At 43.6% G+C, this 17,379-nt stretch overlaps 1 protein-coding gene and 1 pseudogene across 1 annotated transcript; one reads left to right on the top strand and one right to left on the bottom strand.

Moving 5' to 3' along the window:
• The first annotated feature begins 333 nt into the window (after positions 1-333).
• On the top strand, positions 334-2,834 carry LOC144673253 (uncharacterized). The gene is made up of 2 exons (XM_078535177.1): positions 334-407; positions 1,714-2,834. The coding sequence occupies exons 1-2, from the start codon at positions 334-336 to the stop codon at positions 2,501-2,503; spliced, it is 864 nt and encodes a 287-aa protein (XP_078391303.1). The 3' UTR covers positions 2,504-2,834.
• An 8,176-nt stretch (positions 2,835-11,010) lies between these two features.
• On the bottom strand, positions 11,011-17,157 carry LOC144673252 (uncharacterized; annotated as a pseudogene).
• Positions 17,158-17,379: the final 222 nt, after the last annotated feature.

The following is a 17,379-nucleotide window of genomic DNA, read 5'->3' as shown; positions in this document are numbered from 1 at the left end:
AAAATGCGCAAATGCCATTGTCTTGACTGAATTTTTTTTTTAAAATACAGAAAGAATCAATCTCTTGCCTCTTTCAAACCTGCTTTTTCTCTCTGAACCTTTTTAATATGAAGGTGCACAACTAATGTGAATGAAGTTTGGGGTGGTAAAAATACCTCCATCCCCTCATGGAACTGACCACATTGATATATTCCAGATCCGAACCACTCACTGTGCAAAACAGAAGCCTCTTTAAAATTATAACCATTATTTTCTGTTTCCTCTCCTCTCCAACCAAAATTAATCACTTCACACTTCCTCACATTAAATTTCAGCTGCCACTTGTCCGTCCAAATGGATTTGTTGAAGAGCCCGAAAGGAGAACCGACTCAAACTGGGAATGAAAGAGTGAGAATGAAGGAGGAGAAGTGACGGGTTTTGTCGATCCCGGGGAAAGAGACTCCGGGATCAGTTCATTGTGACAGTTCACACAGCAACAAGAAAACAACATTCCCTGATGAGGGCCCAACCCGGGCGGCAGGAGTGGGAGCGCCGAATAACAGCCTGTTTCGTTAAAACACAGAAGACTTGTTCAGCCAATAACAGCATCGAGTGTGTTCGACATGAACATGAAGTGAACAGTGAGGGGAAATAGTGCCACAAGCTGCGGATGGACAACTTTCAATTTCCAAACCTACCAACAGAATCAATGCGGCTTCTCTGAAACTTTCAAGGCAAATATTGATCCTTTATAAGGTGCCGTTCCCAGAACTATCGACAGTCCTCCTGGTGTGATCTAACCAAGGCTTTGTGTCGTTGCAGCAAACCTTTCCGTCTTTTCTATAACAGCCTCTCTCACAGTGTGTAGAGCAAGGGGAATTGGATTGTGTAGATCGACTGAGAAAAATGAGGGCATGCTTGATCCCAATAAACTTAATTTGAAAGTTCGTATGAAATCAGCTGCATAAATACATTTTTTGTTTCAAAATCTATGAGAATCTCGAGTCCAACTCTTCATGTCATTGGGTCAGAGGAACTTTGTTGATGATCACACAGTGCGCATGGGCACTGCAGAAACTCCTGCACCTCTTTCAATATTGTTTCTCTTCACTCAGAGTTTTCAAAAGCGATTTGATTATGACTTGAGAGGGGGGAAAAATCAAGGTTATGGAAAGATATCATAGACACGATGGGCCGAATTGTCTCCTAATGTACTGTGTCATTTTATGATGACATTGTTGGATCAGTCTGTCTCCAGCATTCCTATTCATAGCAGCTGAATTCCATTTCCTCAAAACAAAGATCCGAAGTGCATGACTGCACAGGCTAACATTGTGGGCAGGTCCATTGCGACCTTAGCTGCGCATTGTTTCTGCAGTGTAATGGTTACTATATTTGCCTAACACTTAACAGGTTCCTGGTTTGAAACTCAGCAAAATAAAAGCATTGTTAAAAACCCTTTTGCTTTGTTAAGTGTGAAGGGAAGCCCGCTAATTCACTTGTGTTATGAAAGACAGCGTCATACAGCCACGTGACTCCTCTTGTCCAGGTAAAGAGCATCCAACAAAATAAAAACAGCCGCCATTCCGCTGCACACAAACTAGCAAAAGTTATTAAACATTTTCAACCGTCACTCGGCAGATCTATTAGCAGTTTGATCAGTCAACAAAAGGGAAAGGATTGAGTTTATTGATGCGGATTAACATTCCCTGTCTCAAAAAGTGGCTAATGAAGCTTCAGTGGATCATCCAGTCTGTCGAGACACAAGCGGAGTCACACCGATGAGAAACCATATCAATGTACAGACTGTAGAAAGAGCTTCAATTACCCGTGTGAGCTGGAGATTCATCAACGCAGCCACACTGGGGAGAGACCATTCACTTGCTCCATGTGTGGGAAAGGATTCACTCGGTCATCCATCCTACTGGAACACCAGAGAATTCACACTGTGGAGAGGCCGTTCACCTGCTCGGTGTGTGGGAAGGGATTAACTGATTTCTCTTTCGTGCTGAGACATCAGCTGGTTCATACCGATGAGAGAAAGTTTAAATGTTGTGACTGTGAAAAAAGCTTCAAACACCCTTCGACACTGAGGGAGCACCAGCACATTCACATTGGTTCCACACCGTTCAGCTGCTTTCACTGTGAGACGAGGTTCTGGGGACCTTCCAACCTGCTGAAACACCAGCGAGTTCACACTGGGGAGAGGCCATTCACTTGCCCCGAGTGCGGGAAGGGATTCACTGATTCAGCCAACCTGCAGAAACACCAGCGAGTTCACACTGATGAGAGACCTTTTAAATGCCCAGACTGCGAGAAGTGCTTTAAAAATTCTGGGGAACTGATGTCTCATCAACATGTCCGCACTGATGAGAGACCATTCAGATGTTCTCACTGTGGGGGTGGGTTCAGACGATCATCTGCTCTCACTGTACATCAGCAAGTTCACACTGGGGAGAGGCCATTCACCTGCTCCATGTGTGGAAAGGGATTCACTCAGTCGTCACAGCTCAGTAAACATTAGCTTATTCACACTGATCAGAGACCTTTTCAATGTTCTGGCTGTGAGAAGAGCTTTAAAAGCAAAACGGATCTGCTGAGGCACGAAGCCACTTACACTGGGGAAAGGCCATTCATCTGCTCTGAGTGTGGGAAGGGATTCACTCAGTCATCCAATCTGCTGAGACACCAGCACGGTCACAAGAGACTGCAGGAATTGCATTCTGCTGTTATTGATGGTGTTAATCACATCCAGGGCTGAACCATAATCACTCTGGCAGTTGTGGTTTGTTTCTGTTGATGTCATACTCCAGCCCCATTGTAGTGTTATTAATATTCTGGATACATGTCAAATAAATCAGCTTTGTTTAAAACAGATTGTTGATGATTTTTGTCTTTCCCACCTGAGTGTTTAACATCACCTGGCTGGAGCTCAGAAAGGACAATCTGGGAGAGGATCATACGGCAGAAGCAGAACTTCAGCTTGGACACAGTCCCTCAGGGTCACACTGAGAGGGACAAACGGCATTTTTGTCTTTTTCATCTCTCTTCACTGACAATAACCTCCCCAGGTGAGTGAATCCTGAGGTGTGTAAAAAATGTGTCCCAGCCTCTCTCTACAATGGTTCAGAGCTCCTAGACACGGAACAGAAGGCTTCTTTGCAACTGGGTTTAGAGTCAGGAAGAAAAACAGTGCTGGAAACGTGCTGTCAAATCATAGATTGGTATTGTTGTCGTTTGCTTCGACAAACCAGGAGACTCACATACAGGTTTCGATCATTTATTATTCAAGTGTACACAGAGAGAGACATCCTTAAGCAGTCCAAGACCATACTCTAAAAAGTTACCAGTGTTCTCTCCTTATTTACACCTTGAGTCATGTACACATGTTCTAATCTTGTCAATTTACAATCACACGCTTTCCAGTCTCAGTTACATGTTTCCGGTGTGTACATACATTAAACATTGTTCTAATCCATGCAAGACCACCATATCTTGCTGATTGTGTTGGAATCTGGGCCTCCTTGATTTCAATACCCACTTCCTGGCCTTGTCCTTTGTTCTACTAGCTTGTTTATCTCTTTCTTAACATGCCTAAACCTGCTACTCTCCCGCTCTGCTTTTCTGATTATATTTTAATTTTACTAAAAGACACTTCTAAAACCGTTTAACCCTTTCAGTGTAAAATTGTGATCTGTTCCTCACTGAAAGTGAAACGGCAGCTTTAAGTTCCCAGTCTAAAAAACGGCTCTTAATTCTGTAAAGATTTAACATGTTTGTATGACAGTCCAGAGACTAACATTTTCAGACAGATGTAAATTCACTTAATAGAAACCCACTTCAAACAAGTTGGTTAAAGTTTGTAATAAAATATCAGTTGGAGGAAATTACAGGAACCTGTCCATTGCTGTTACAATTACACAACATTTAGACCGCCAGATTAAGGACCTGCAGCGTGTTTCTAAGAATCCCCTAATTAATTGATGTGTTCAAATATCCACCTCACTTTTATAAGCCTTTAACTGCCAAAAATATAATGTAGGGAAGGGTGAAGCAGTGTCTGCTACTCTAACTGAAAAATAACTAGTGTCAGATCCTCTGTACTGTCCCTTTAAGAATGAGTGATGTCTCAGTTAATAGTTTTCTGGGCGGTCTCTTTATTTTGATCATTAGTTGTGTGTTGCCATGACCCAGCGAGCCTGGGGTGTGTGGACCCGCTCTATGCGGTGTTGGGCCGCGGACTCTTGTGTTTCTCTCCATTTCATTTATGCTGGCTCCTGCTGGCACATTTAATCTGATAGGAGATCACTAACACCCGAGTAATCAGTGGTGTGGAGCCTCCTGAGAGTCCAGCCCCTTTCCAGTCAGTATCCAAAGGAGCTGGGACACAGAAAAGAGTCTCGGTAAAATCAGGGAGACACTTGTTCACACAAACCTACCTCCCAAAGATACTGAGTTATTTCACCTTCATTCATAAGCACTCCGAATCCCCGGCTGCCTCTGGACCAATAGGGCAAAGGGGTGGGGCTGGAGGACCGAGTGGAAGCGGCTGGTCCTCTGACCAATCAGAGTGAATGAGGGGCGTGGCTGAGCTGTACTTTATCTCCCATCAGGGCTGATCACCCAAGGTGGCAATGGACAGCTCATTTTTCAAGGTTTGCTGTTGTCTCTGTCTCAGATGTTGTTCAATGTCGGTTTAAAGTTCAGAGAAAGGGTGGAACTGGATGGTCAAAACTGCTCGCAGTTTCTGCAGGGTAATTTTTTTTTGTGGAAAATATACTTTCTTCATAAAATATCTGGAAGAACATTCCAAAACATTTCAAAATCGCCATCACAAAAAGTACAATCAGATTCAACTTTTACACATGGATCACGAGGTGCATCAATACAATCAATGAATATTACAATCATTTCAATATGGTCATTTCAGACAATCAGACAATGGTATTGGAGTTATCAACATCCATCATGTTTCACTCTGAGGTGCTTCAATACAATTATAATACAATTAGTATTCAATGTATACATTCATTGTGAGCTGTAAAGCCCGAGGGGCACTAAACAATTCTCAGCCCCTCGGTGCACTGTGGCAGAAAGTTCTTAGACAGCAACCTTTCCCTATTGTGACTTTGCGGCAGCTGCCCCAAGCTTTAGTGCGTCCCTCAGCACATAGTCCTGGACCTTGGAATGTGCCAGTCTGCAACACTCGGTCGGGGACAATTCTTTGTATTGGAAGACCAACAATTTTCGGGCAGACCCAAGAGTGTCTTTCACCGAGTTGATGATCCTCCAGCTGCAGTTGATGTTTGTCTCGGTGTGTGTCCCTGAGAAAAGCCCATAGAGCACAGAGTCCTGTGTCACAGCACTGCTCGGGATGAACCTTGACAGAAACCACTGCATCTCTCTCTAGACCTTCTTTGCAAAGGCACAATCCACAAGGAGGTGAACGGTCTCGTCCACACTACAGCCACCTCGAGGGCAACGTGCAGAGAGGGTGAGACTCCTGCCGTGTTGGAAGGATCTGATGGGGAGGGCCTTTCTCACCACCAGCCAAGCTACATCTTGGTGCTTGTTGGAAAGTTCTGGCGATGAGGCATTCTCCCAAGTGACTTTGACAATCTGCTCGGGGAACCATCCGACAAGGATCCACCATCTCCTTTTCCCAAAGGGCCTCTAAGACATTACGTGCCAACCACTGCCTAATGGACTTGTGATCAAAGGTGTTTGTCTTCATAAATTTTTCCACAAGGGACAGGTGGTATGGCACGGTCTAACTGCTTGGAGCGTTCTGCAGCAGCGTGGCCAGACCCATCCTTCACAACACTGGGGACAGGTAGAACCTCAGCACGTAGAGACACTTGGTGTTTGCGTACCGAGGGTCTACGCACAGCTTGATGCAGCCACATGCAAAGGTGGCCCATCAGGATGAGGGCAATGTTAGGCATGTTTTTCCCCCCCTTATCTAGAAGCTTGTACATCGTGTCCCTGTGGACATAATCCATTTTCAACCTCCAGATAAAGCGAAAGATGGCTCGGGTGATCGCCATTGCGCAGGAGTGTGGAATGGGCCAGATCTGCGCCACGTACAGCCTGAAGCTCTGAAATTCCTTCCCTAAACCTCTCGGCCACTTTCCTGATTAAAGATGCTTGTTACAATCTGCCTCTCGAATTCAGCTTTTGGCCATCTACCTTAATATCGCCCTCAGTGACTCGGTCTCTAATTTTTCTTTCTGAAACTCCTCTGAAGCACCTTGTGAAGTTTCATTGCAATAAACGTGTTCAATAAATACAAGTTGTTATTCTTTCACAACAATCAGTTTGCACAAAGTAAGATTCTGAAAAAAGCAATTAGATGAATAACCAATAAGTCCAGTTTTTTTTGGTGGTGTCAGTTAAAACACGAATGTTGGTCCCACTGCACCAGGACAGTATGTGGAGTTATTGAGGTCTCCTGAGCTGAGAGTGGAGCTGATTGAGCTGTCAGGCCTGCTGTGTACCTTGAAGAGCCGCTGTCTGGGATCTTTCCTCTTAATTCACTGACTCCCAACTGAAGTTCTTTATGCAGTAAACTAGTTAATTTTGAATCTCAATCCCAATTTCATCTTTGGAGCAAAGTCTACAGTTTTAAATTAGCTGTAAAAAAGAAAGGTCTAGTGTTCATATAGCACCTTTCATGCCCTCAAAACATCCCAAAGCGATTCACAGTCAATGATGCATTTTGGAAGGAAGAATGAGAAGAGGCAGCATAAACTAAATGGTACAATTTGAAACAGAGTGCAGGAACAGAGTGACCTAGGCATGTAAGTGAACAAATCCTAGAATACGACAGGACAAATTAATCAAGCTGTTTGAAAAAAGCTAATGGGGACCTTGAATTTATCAATAGAGGTATGGAGTACAAAAGCAAGTCAGTTATCCTCAAACTTTATAGATCTGTGGCTAATTCTAAACTGAAATATTTTGTTCAATTCTGTGTACCACACTTTAGGAAAGATGTCAAGGCTTTGAGAGGGTGCAGGGAAAATTTACCAGAATAGTATCAGGATGAGAGGTTTCAGCTATGTGGAGGGGCTGGAGAAGCTGAGATTGTTCTCTTTGGAGCAGAGAATGTTAAGGAACGATTGAATAGAGGTGTGGACATTTTTGAAGAGTTTTCATCTACATGGGGATAAATTGTTTCCATTGGCAGGATGGTTGGTAACCGCAGGATACAGATTTAAAAGAAGATAAATAGAGATTATTTTACTCAGTGAGTTACGATTTTCTGGAACCCATTGTCTGAATGACTGGCGGAAGCAGATTCTGTTGTAACTTTCAAAACTGATTTGGACCTTGATTTAATAAGGAAAGATTTGGAGGGCTCTCGGGAAAGAGCAGGAAAATGGGGCGGATTGATCACATTTTCAGAGACAATGCAGGCACAATGGGCTGAATGGTCACCATCCGTGATCTATGATTCTATCATATGATGCTTACTATGAATCATTATATTGTTATAGATCATAGAATCTCCTAATACAACAGCAGAGAAGGAGGCTCCATCCAATGACCTCTCACCTGACAGCTCACAATACACAGGGAATTGACTGCAGCTCTGGACCAAGAGGAATAGGGTACAGGACAGAAGGACTGAGTAGCAGCCGCTGATCCTCCAGCTAGGGGAGGCAATGGCGTAGGGGTATTGTCACTGGACTAGTATTTCAGAGACCCAGGGTAATGTTCTTGGGGCCTGGGATTGAATCCTGCCACGGTAGCTGGTGAAATTTGAATTCAATATGTGAGCGTTGCTGACAAGGTCAGCATTTGTTACCCATCCCTAATTGCTCTTAAGAAGGGGCTGGTGAACCACCTTCTTGAATGCAATTGAGTGGCTTGTTCAGACAACTCAGAAGGCAGTTAAGAGTCAACCACATTGCAGTGGGTCTGGAGTCACATATAGGCCAGACCGCATAAGGGTGGCAGATTTCCTTCCCTGAAGGACATTAGTGAACCAGAGGGGGTTTTTAAAACAATTTTTGACAGTTGTCATGGTCACCATTACTGAGACTAGCTTTATTATCCAGGTATATTAATTCAGAGCTGAGGAAGAAAAGTCATATTGGACTCGAAACATTAACTCTGTTTCTCTCTCCACTGATACTCTCAGACCTGCTGAGTTTTTCCTGCACTTTCTGTAGATGAGGCTGGATACACAAGTGATGCAGATGAACAGCAAGTCCCAGGTGTGAACTCGCTGTGCATCCAGAGACTGGATAACTGATTGAATGTCTTCCCACACGCACAGCACGTTTTACTGCTTCACACCAGTGTCAACTTTGTTTCTCTACCCCACCCAGGCTCACACCTTCCGTAGAATAACTGACCTCCTTACTCTTCCTACCAAACGTACTACCTCACATTTCACTGTGTTGAATTTCATTTGCCAATTATGTGTCTATTCTGTAAGTTTATTACTATCCTCCTATAATTTATTGCAGTGCTCCTCAGTACTGACTAACCCCCCCCAATTTGGTGCAATCCACAAATTTCTGGAGTCTGGATGATTTGATGAATCATTTCCCACACATGGAACTGATAAATGGCCTCTCCTCCGTGTGGCAGTATCGATGTGGTTCTAGCAGGAACAGACAAGTGAATCATTTCCCAAAGTCCCCACGTTCCCATGGTTTCTCCATACAGTGGGTGTCCTTGTGTCTCTACAGGTTGTACAATCAGTTGAAGCCTTACATAGGATTAACAGGATATACAGCACAGAAACAGGCCATTTGGCCCAACCAGTCCATATCGGTGTTTATGTTCCACTCAAGCCTCCTCCCACATTTGTAGATCTAAACCTACCGTTGTAACCCAGTATTCTCTTCTCTGTTAAATGCTTGTCCAGCATCCCCTTAAATACATCCAAGTTATTCACTTCACCCACTCCCTGTGGTAGTGAGTTACACATTCTCACCACTCCCTGGATGAAGTTTAATCTGAATTGCCTGTTGGATTTCTTGGTGACTAACTTATATTGATGGTCTCTAGTTATGTTCTTCCTCACAAGAGGAAACATCCTCTCTATCAAAACCTTTCATCATTTTAAAGACCTCAATTAGGTCACCCCTGAGCCTTCATTTCTCAAGAGAGATGAGACCCAGCCTGTCAATCCTTTCCTGATATGTAAACCTACACATTTCTGGTATCATCTTTGCAAATCTTCTCTGCTCCCTCTCCAGTGTCTCTAAATCCTTTTTATAATATGGGGACCAGAGAAATGGAAAGCTCAGTTTGCTGAGAAGAGGGTTCAGAGAAAACAGAGACCAGTGAATCCTGCACCTTCTCAGCAATTACAGCAGATACTGTCCTTGTAGATTGAGGCTCCTGAACTACACCAGGTGATGTTTAAAACAGAGTTGAACACTTAGCATTCAAACCAAATGAGACAGAAGGCTTCTATGCCAAATGGAACTGCACACAGTAGTGTGGTTTAACCACGGTCCAATAAAGATCTAGCATAATCTACTTTAAAGCCTATTCCTTGATTTCTTTTTTTTTACAGCCTTGCTAACCTGGGGGACAACTTTTATTGACTAATGTATTTGTACTTTGAGTTCCCTTTGTTTCTCTACCCCACCCAGGCTCACACCTTCCGTAGAATAACTGACCTCCTTACTCTTCCTACCAAACATACTACCTCACATTTCACTGTGTTGAATTTCATTTGCCAATTATGTGTCTATTCTGTAAGTTTATTACTATCCTCCTATAATTTATTGCAGTGCTCCTCAGTACTGACTAACCCCCCCAATTTGGTGCAATCCACAAATTTAGAGATTGTGTATTAGATTCCAAAGTCCAAATGGTTAATGTAAATTGTGTACAGCCGTGGTCCCAGCACTGTTTAACATAGTGTTGGATGCTTAAGATGAAAACCATCGTTTCACAAGACAGAAGGATGAGGATGACAGAGGTAAGCTGAACAGAATTGTATGCTGTACTCTAAGTGTGGTCTAACCAAGGTCCAATAAAAAATGTGCATAACTTCCCTGTGTTTCAATTCTGTCCCTCCAGAAATAAAGCCGAGTTCTTGGTTTATTTTATTTATGGCTCTGAGATTTTTCTGTTTCTCCCCCTCCAACTATAATTGCAACTTTCAAGTGATGTGTCCTCCCTATTCTTCCTCCCAAAATGTACTGCCTCACAGTTCTCTGAGTTGAACGTAATTTGCCAATTATTTGCCCATTATGCATTTCCTAAATACCCTGTAATTTATTGCAGTCCTCCTCAATACTGACCACCCACCCCACCCCCCACCACCCCCATTTGGTGCCATCTGCAGGTTTTGAGATTGTGTAATTGATTCCCAAGTCCAAATAGTTAATGTAAATTGTGAACAGCCGTGGTCCCAGCACTGATCCTTGTGGAACATCACTTCCCACCTTCTGTCACTCAGAATAACTCCCCTTTACTCTCACTCTCTGCTTTCTGTCTTGAAGCCTGCTGGCAATCCATTCTGTCCCTTGTCCCCTGACTCCACATTCTCTGACCCTATTCATTAGTCTAATATGGGGCATCTTATCGAAATCCAGATGAATTACATTGACAGCACTGTCATTGTCTATTCTCTTCATTACCTCCTCAAAACATTCAATAGGGTTGGTTGGACAAGACTTTCCCTTTTGAAATCCATTCTGAATATTCATTCTCATTTCTAGATGTTCTTCGATTCCTTCCTATCATAAGGTTTACATTATCTTTCCTGTGTTAAGGTGATTGGCCTGACATTCCCTGGGCATGTTCTGTCCCCCTTCTTAAATACAGGAATAACATTAGCTATCCACCAGTCCTCTGGATGTATGTTCATATGTTCCTCTGGCGCTACAGCTTTGTGAATGAATTATGAGCAGTACTGCCTGAACTATCTCTTCCCTAGATTCTTTTAAAGTTTATGAATTCAATCCATCTGGGCCACTGTATCTCCTTTGCATTTTATTAGTTTAAAAAACATATCCTTTCTTGGCTTTAAATGAACTTATCTCATTACTCATCTCATCATTAAAATTATGTTTCCTTGTTCTCTCTTCCTGGGAAACAACAAGGCAAAACAATTATTGAATATTTCTGCCATCTCTCTATCATCACCAGTGGTATTATCCTGCCTGTCCCTTAATGGTCCAATTCACATCATTGGCTTCCTCTTTTATTGATGCGCCTGAAAAATATTTTACTGTTTTATTTCATGGTCCTTGATAATTTAATTTCATAATGGAGGTGTCACTGTGAAGAATGTGTAAGTCAGTAAGAATTGTCAGCAAGGATTAATCAGCACTTTCTAATTGGGGATGTTCATCAGTGGAACCTTTCAGACACTGAATTGTAGATTTTCCATCAAAGATCAATTTAGGATTGAAGTAAAAGTTCGTAATTTTATTTTAAATGAGTTCCTGGTGAAAGACAATGAATTAAGGGGAAAGATCACAGATGGTGCTTTTGAAAAGAGACACTGCAGCCCCGAAAATCAGTGGTATCTCCAGGATATTAAACTCCAGCCAGTTAGCGAGAGGGAATATTAACATCAACAGAAAAAAACTTAATATTGTCAGACAATCAGTCCTGGACATGATTAACAGCAGCAATAACAGCAGAATCCAACCCTTGTAATCACTTGTGGACGCGCTGGTGTTTCATCAGGTTAGATGACTGGGTGAATCCCTTCCCACACACGGAGCAGGTGAATGGCCTCTCTCCAGTGTGAACACGCTGGTGTGACTGCAGGTTGTTTGACTGAGCGAATCCTTTCCCACACTCGAAGCAGGTGAATGGCCTCTCCCCAGTGTGAACTCGCTGGTGTGTCAGTAGGTGGGATGAATTAATGAATCCCTTTCCACACTTGGAGCAGGTGAATGGCCTCTCCCCAGTGTGAACATGCTGGTGTGTCAGCAGAGCAGTTGACTGAATGAAGCCCTTCCCACACGCAGGGCAGGAGAATGGCCGCTCCCCAGTATGAATTCTCTGGTGGACAGTGAGGTTAGATGAACACCTGAACCTCTTTCCACAGTCAGTGCAGCTGAATGGTCTCTCATCTGTGTGAGCTTGCTGGTGTGACTGGAGGGCAGAGGACTGAGTGAATCCCTTCCCACGCTTGGAGCAAGTGAATGGCCTCTCCTCAGTATGAGTGTGTTGATGACTTTTCAGCTTAGTTGGGCAAGTGACTCCCTTCCCACAGTGTCCGCATTTGCATGGTTTCTCCATGCTGTGGACGTCCTTGTGATTCTTCAGGTTGGATGATCAGCTGAACACACTCATCCACACGCACAACACTTGTAAAATTTCTCCCCACTGTGAATGCTGTGATGCTTTTTCAGGCTGTGTAACTGGTGAAAGCTCTTTCCACAGTCAGTGCACTGGGACAGGCTCACTCGGGATGTATGTGTCTCGGTGTTCTTCCAGTCACGCTGATGTTTGAAATATTTTCCCTTAGACAGAACAGACAAACATCACTCCTTCCACATTCAAAGGCTGATGATATTCAGGTCCTGATGAATCGAGTGACTCTGTCAGATTGTGACGTCATGTTTGTTTTGAGTTTCGTGTCTGTAAATTGTCCCCTTCAACAAGCCTGTAAAAGGAGATTACAAAAGTTATGTCAGTCAGGATATAAATTTATCAAATAAACTAATATCTATGGAATATTTTTTCTTGATCCCTCAAAGGTGCAAATCCCTTTCCCGCACACTCTCCCACCTCAATGTATGGACACAATGGGCCGAATAGCCTCCTCTGTGCCATTATGATTCTGTGGCTGTTTTATGTCATCTCACCTTGTAATTTAGCACTTGGGTCATCACTGTAAATACAGGACAGAAATTCAGAACAGACAATTCTCGTTTCTATGCAACATTTCGTCCTCTCTTGTTCCCCCAAAGCTGTAAATCCCCGTCCCACACACTCTCCCTCCTCCCTGGGCTGAAATCCAAACCCATCTCACCATCTCCACCATTTCTTTCCTCCACTCCCAGTTTTCTCCCTCCCTCTCCTCTGCCTGGGTTCACTTCGATCCTGCATTGAATGTGGGGGCAAATTTAATGCTTCTGTCACCGTGGGGATGTCCCGCAGATCGGACCGGGAGCTCCTTATTCGGGGCTGCAGGCCTCCAGCGGGTGTTTCTGGAAGCTCCCTGCCCAGTCCGCTGGCTCTATTCCTCCCACAGCCAGCGGCTCCAATACTCTGCAGCACGCGCCGCCTCCAGCCCTTCCGTCTGTCCCCGGGAACAGCCCCAACTGCGCATGCGCCAGTCACTGCCCCGCCCTGCGCCGGCTCCACTCACTGCCCGGCAATGCGCCTGCGTGGGGAGTTCCTGCAGTGAAAATAGGGCACATTCTGACCCATTGCGAATTCTGGGTAAGGTCCCTGCCATATTACAGCGTGATATTATTGAGTCGAAAATTTTATTTTGTGACCCGATTACAATTGGAGCCAAACGACCAAGCCATAAAATCCATTGCTACAGCAACCAACGTGCACTGCCCTCTAGCAAGAGTTCAGTCCTGGCTGTATTAAACAACTGAGCAAACCTTTATAGTTAGGTGCGAACTTAACTCCCTACAGTTAGGAGCCTCAGCAGATGGGACGAAGAAGTGATTTTTTTTCCCATCCATGGAACACTTAAACTGCATTAAGAATGCACTGATGGTGGATCAAATCCTTTGAACCTTTAAAGCTGGAATATTGGCACGTGGGGAAACTGAGTAAATCCCTTCAGTAAATCTCCAGTGTGACTGTGCTGCTGTGTTATTTCCACATTCAGCTGGCAAATAATCTTTTGCCAACCAAATGCCTGCATACTGGAAGGAGCAGTACTGCAGTGGGAGAGAGGTCTGTGTTTCCAGCTATTATTCACCATCCTCCATTTCAGACATTATCCCATTAGCTGAATTTTTTTTATTCGTTAATGGGATGTGGGCCAGCATTTATTAACCATCCTTAATTGCCCTTGTTAAGAGCATTTAAGAGTAAACCACATTGCTGTGGGTCTGGAGTCACATGTAGGCCACACCAGGTCAGGGCGGCAGATTACCTTCTTAAAGGGCATGAGTGAATCAGATGGGTTTTTACAACAATCGAGAATGGTTTCATGGTAATCATTAAGCTTTTAATTCCAATTCCAATTGAATTCAAATTCCACTATCTGCCATCATGGGGTTCAAACCTGGGTCCCCAGAGCCTTACCCTGGGTCTCTGGATTACTAGTCCAGTGACAATACCACTATGTCATCACCTCCAAGCAGCTGGTCTGTAACACTATGGAGCATCTGCAAAGTTGTCTCTTGACCTTACGATGAAGGCCGGGCAATCTTCACTCTTAATCCACCAATGCGACATTAAACATAACATGTTGGAGAATGACTGGATTTCAGTGCAGTGACACCAGGCCAGGATACAGTTCCATTCATAAGATTGACAAGAGCAAGAGGACAGAATTTCAAACTGTGTCTGCCTCCTCTCTGCATTTTCTAGATTAAAACTTGACTTGAATCGATTACTTTTTGTCTTGAATATATTCCAAGATGGAAATCCAAGAATATTTGGATACTAGGGGAATCAATGGATTTGGGAATAGGGCAGGAAACTGGAGTTGAGGTGTAAGATCATTTAATGATGGAGCAGGCTCAAAAGCCGTATAGTATATCCCTGCTCCTATTTCTTGTGTTCTTATGAACATCACTGTGAATTATTTCCATGTGAGCACCGCAGATGCAGCACCTGCCCTTTCACCTCCTGCCTTCCCATGTTCCTGGGCCACAAACACACTTTCCAAGTGACTCAGTGATTTACTTGTACTCCTTGCAATTCGCTGTTTTGTATTCACCCCTCACAATTTGGTCTTCTCTAAATTGAAGAGACTAAATCCAGATTGGGTGATTGCCTTGCAAAACATCATCATTCCATCTGCAAATGTGATCCTGAGCTTTTGGTCTTTTACCCTTTTAATTCTCCACCTCACTCTGACCTCTCTCTCCTCAGCTTCTTGTGCTGTTCCAATGAAGCTCAATGGAAACTCAAGGAACAGCAGCTCATCTTTGATCAGGCACTTTACAACCTTCCCGACTCCACATTCATTTCACCAATTTCAGATCATCACCACCACTCCTATCTTTTCCGAGAGTAGGTGCTGGTATTGGTTCTGCTGTTTCCATTTATACCTCCTCTGGACCAGTCTATTGTTTCTTCACTTGTCCCATTAGTTTATTTACTTGTCTCCTTATCACCCAATTTTGCTTTGAATCATCATTCCCTTTGTCATTTAATCACTCTAGCCTTCAATGCTATCATGAGACTGTTTGTTCCTTCCTCCTCTCCACCTCTATTTTTCCTGACTCTGTACTTGCCTTGTAAACTATTAAATCTCTAAATTCTTCTGGTTGGATAAAAGGTCATCAGCGGCTTTTGTGTGGAAAGATAATGTGATAACCACGACACTACAGATATCAGTGTCATAAAGTCCAGACAGAGGCCATAAATCTCTCATTCTATTTCACAAACAGGAAATGCTGGGAATACTCTGTGGTCAAACCAAGTCTGTGGACAGTGAAACACTTAATGGTTCAGATCGCTGAACTTTCATAGAACCAGAAAAAAGTTAGAGATGTTATTGATTTTGAGAAAGTTCACGGACAGGGAAAGGGGGAGGGGAAAGAACTGAAGAGAAGGTTTATGATTTCGTGGAAGGCAGGAGAGATTAAATAACAAAAGGATGGTGATCCAAGGAAAAAGTGATAGTAATGGAGATAGTGAAGAAACACAAGGTGGAAGAGCCATTCTGTATCTGTCATCTATTTCTACTCTGATTGGAAATGTGTTGCTTCTCCATTTATCCATTTCACTTCTGTCCCACACTGAAAACTCTCAATATTTCTCCACCATTACCTTTTACAAACATCTCATTGAACGAATCCACAGATCAACAAAGGAAGTTTTGTTTTTAAACATTGCAACAATGAAGCATAGAAATATTTATATTCCAGAATGAGGCCATTGGATCCATCATGTCATTGGATACATGAAGCAGGTTCAAGGCTCAGACAAGGGGGAAACTCTAGTTACCATTTGTGCCAGTGGACTAATGGAAGAGATGGAAGCAGCAGAGGCAGCTGATCGGATTGTCTCAATCTTAGTGACAAAGAAGCTCCATGAGATGAGGATGGAAAAGAAAAGGGAGAGCACTTCAAAAGGAACTAACTTGTGTCAGAGATATTAAAATGACCTGATGCACTGTGTTTAACAGAAGGCTGATTTATTTGACTTTATCCAGAATATCACCACCTATAACTGGTCTGGAGTTTATTAACATCCGCAGAAACAGACCCCAATAAACAGGGTTCAGTCCTGGATGTAATTAGCAGCAAAATCCAATCACTGTAGTTACTTGTGAACCTGCTGGTGCTTCAGCAAGTGGGATGACTGAGTGAATTCCCTTCTCACACTCTGAGCAGGTGAACGGTTTCTCCCCAGTGTGAATTCGCTGGTGTACAGTGAGCATAGATGATCGTTTGAACCCAGTCCTACAGTGAGAGCACCTGAATGGTCTCTCGTCAGTGTGAACACGTTGATGGTACAACAGTCCACTGGAATTTTTATAACACTTCCCACACTCTGGGCATTGAAAAGGTCTCGTGTCAGTGTGGACTCGCTGGTGTTTCAACAAATTTGATGACTGAGTGAATCTCTTCCCACAGTTGGAGCAGGTGAATGGCCTCTCTCCAGTGTGAACTCGCTGATGTGTCAGCAAAGTGGATAACTGAGTGAATTCCTTCCCACAGTCAGAGCAGGGGAACAGCCTCTCCCCAGTGTGAACTCGCTTGTGAGTCGACAGGTGTGAAGACTTAGTGAATCCCTTCTCACACATGGAGCAGGTGAACAGCCTCTCCCTGGTGTGACTGCGCTGATGAGTTTCCAGCCTGGATGGGTAACTGAATCCCTTCCCACAGTCCCCGCATTTCCACAGTTTCTCCCCGGTGTGGCAGTGTTTTTGTTTTGACAGCCCAGGTGATTGGCTGAAGCCTTGTCCACACACAGAACCCGTGAACGGTTTCTCCCCACTATGAATGGTGCTATTTCCTTCCATGTTCAAACTCCAATTATGCGCAGGTTAGAATAAATTAGGCGGCTTCATCAGATCCTGATATGATGTTGGGTGTGAGTTTCTGAATGCAAAGCCTCCATTCCAATACCCTGTGAAATTGATTAAAAACAGAAGGGAGAGAGAGAGAATCAGAAAAAATACAAAAGCAGGTTGTGAAATGCAGCTGAATGAATCTGGTAATTTGCAGTGCCAGCACCAGGAGAAAGTGACCATGAAAACTGCTGGGCTGTCATAAAATCCCAACTGGTTCACAAATGTCCTTCAGTGAAGGGGATCTG

This window comes from Cetorhinus maximus, unplaced genomic scaffold, assembly GCF_964194155.1.
Source record: "Cetorhinus maximus unplaced genomic scaffold, sCetMax3.hap1.1 HAP1_SCAFFOLD_320, whole genome shotgun sequence".
Taxonomy (NCBI): domain Eukaryota; kingdom Metazoa; phylum Chordata; class Chondrichthyes; order Lamniformes; family Cetorhinidae; genus Cetorhinus; species Cetorhinus maximus.
This window is presented reverse-complemented; position numbering and strand designations above follow the sequence as displayed.

Coding starts and splice junctions, on each gene's coding strand:
- LOC144673253 (XM_078535177.1), top strand. CDS start 334: ATGGATTTGTTGAAGAGCCCGAAAGGAGAACCGACTCAAACTGGGAAT. Junction 408..1,713: donor GTGAGAATGAAGGAGGAGAA/GTGACGGGTTTT, acceptor TGGCTAATGAAG/CTTCAGTGGATCATCCAGTC.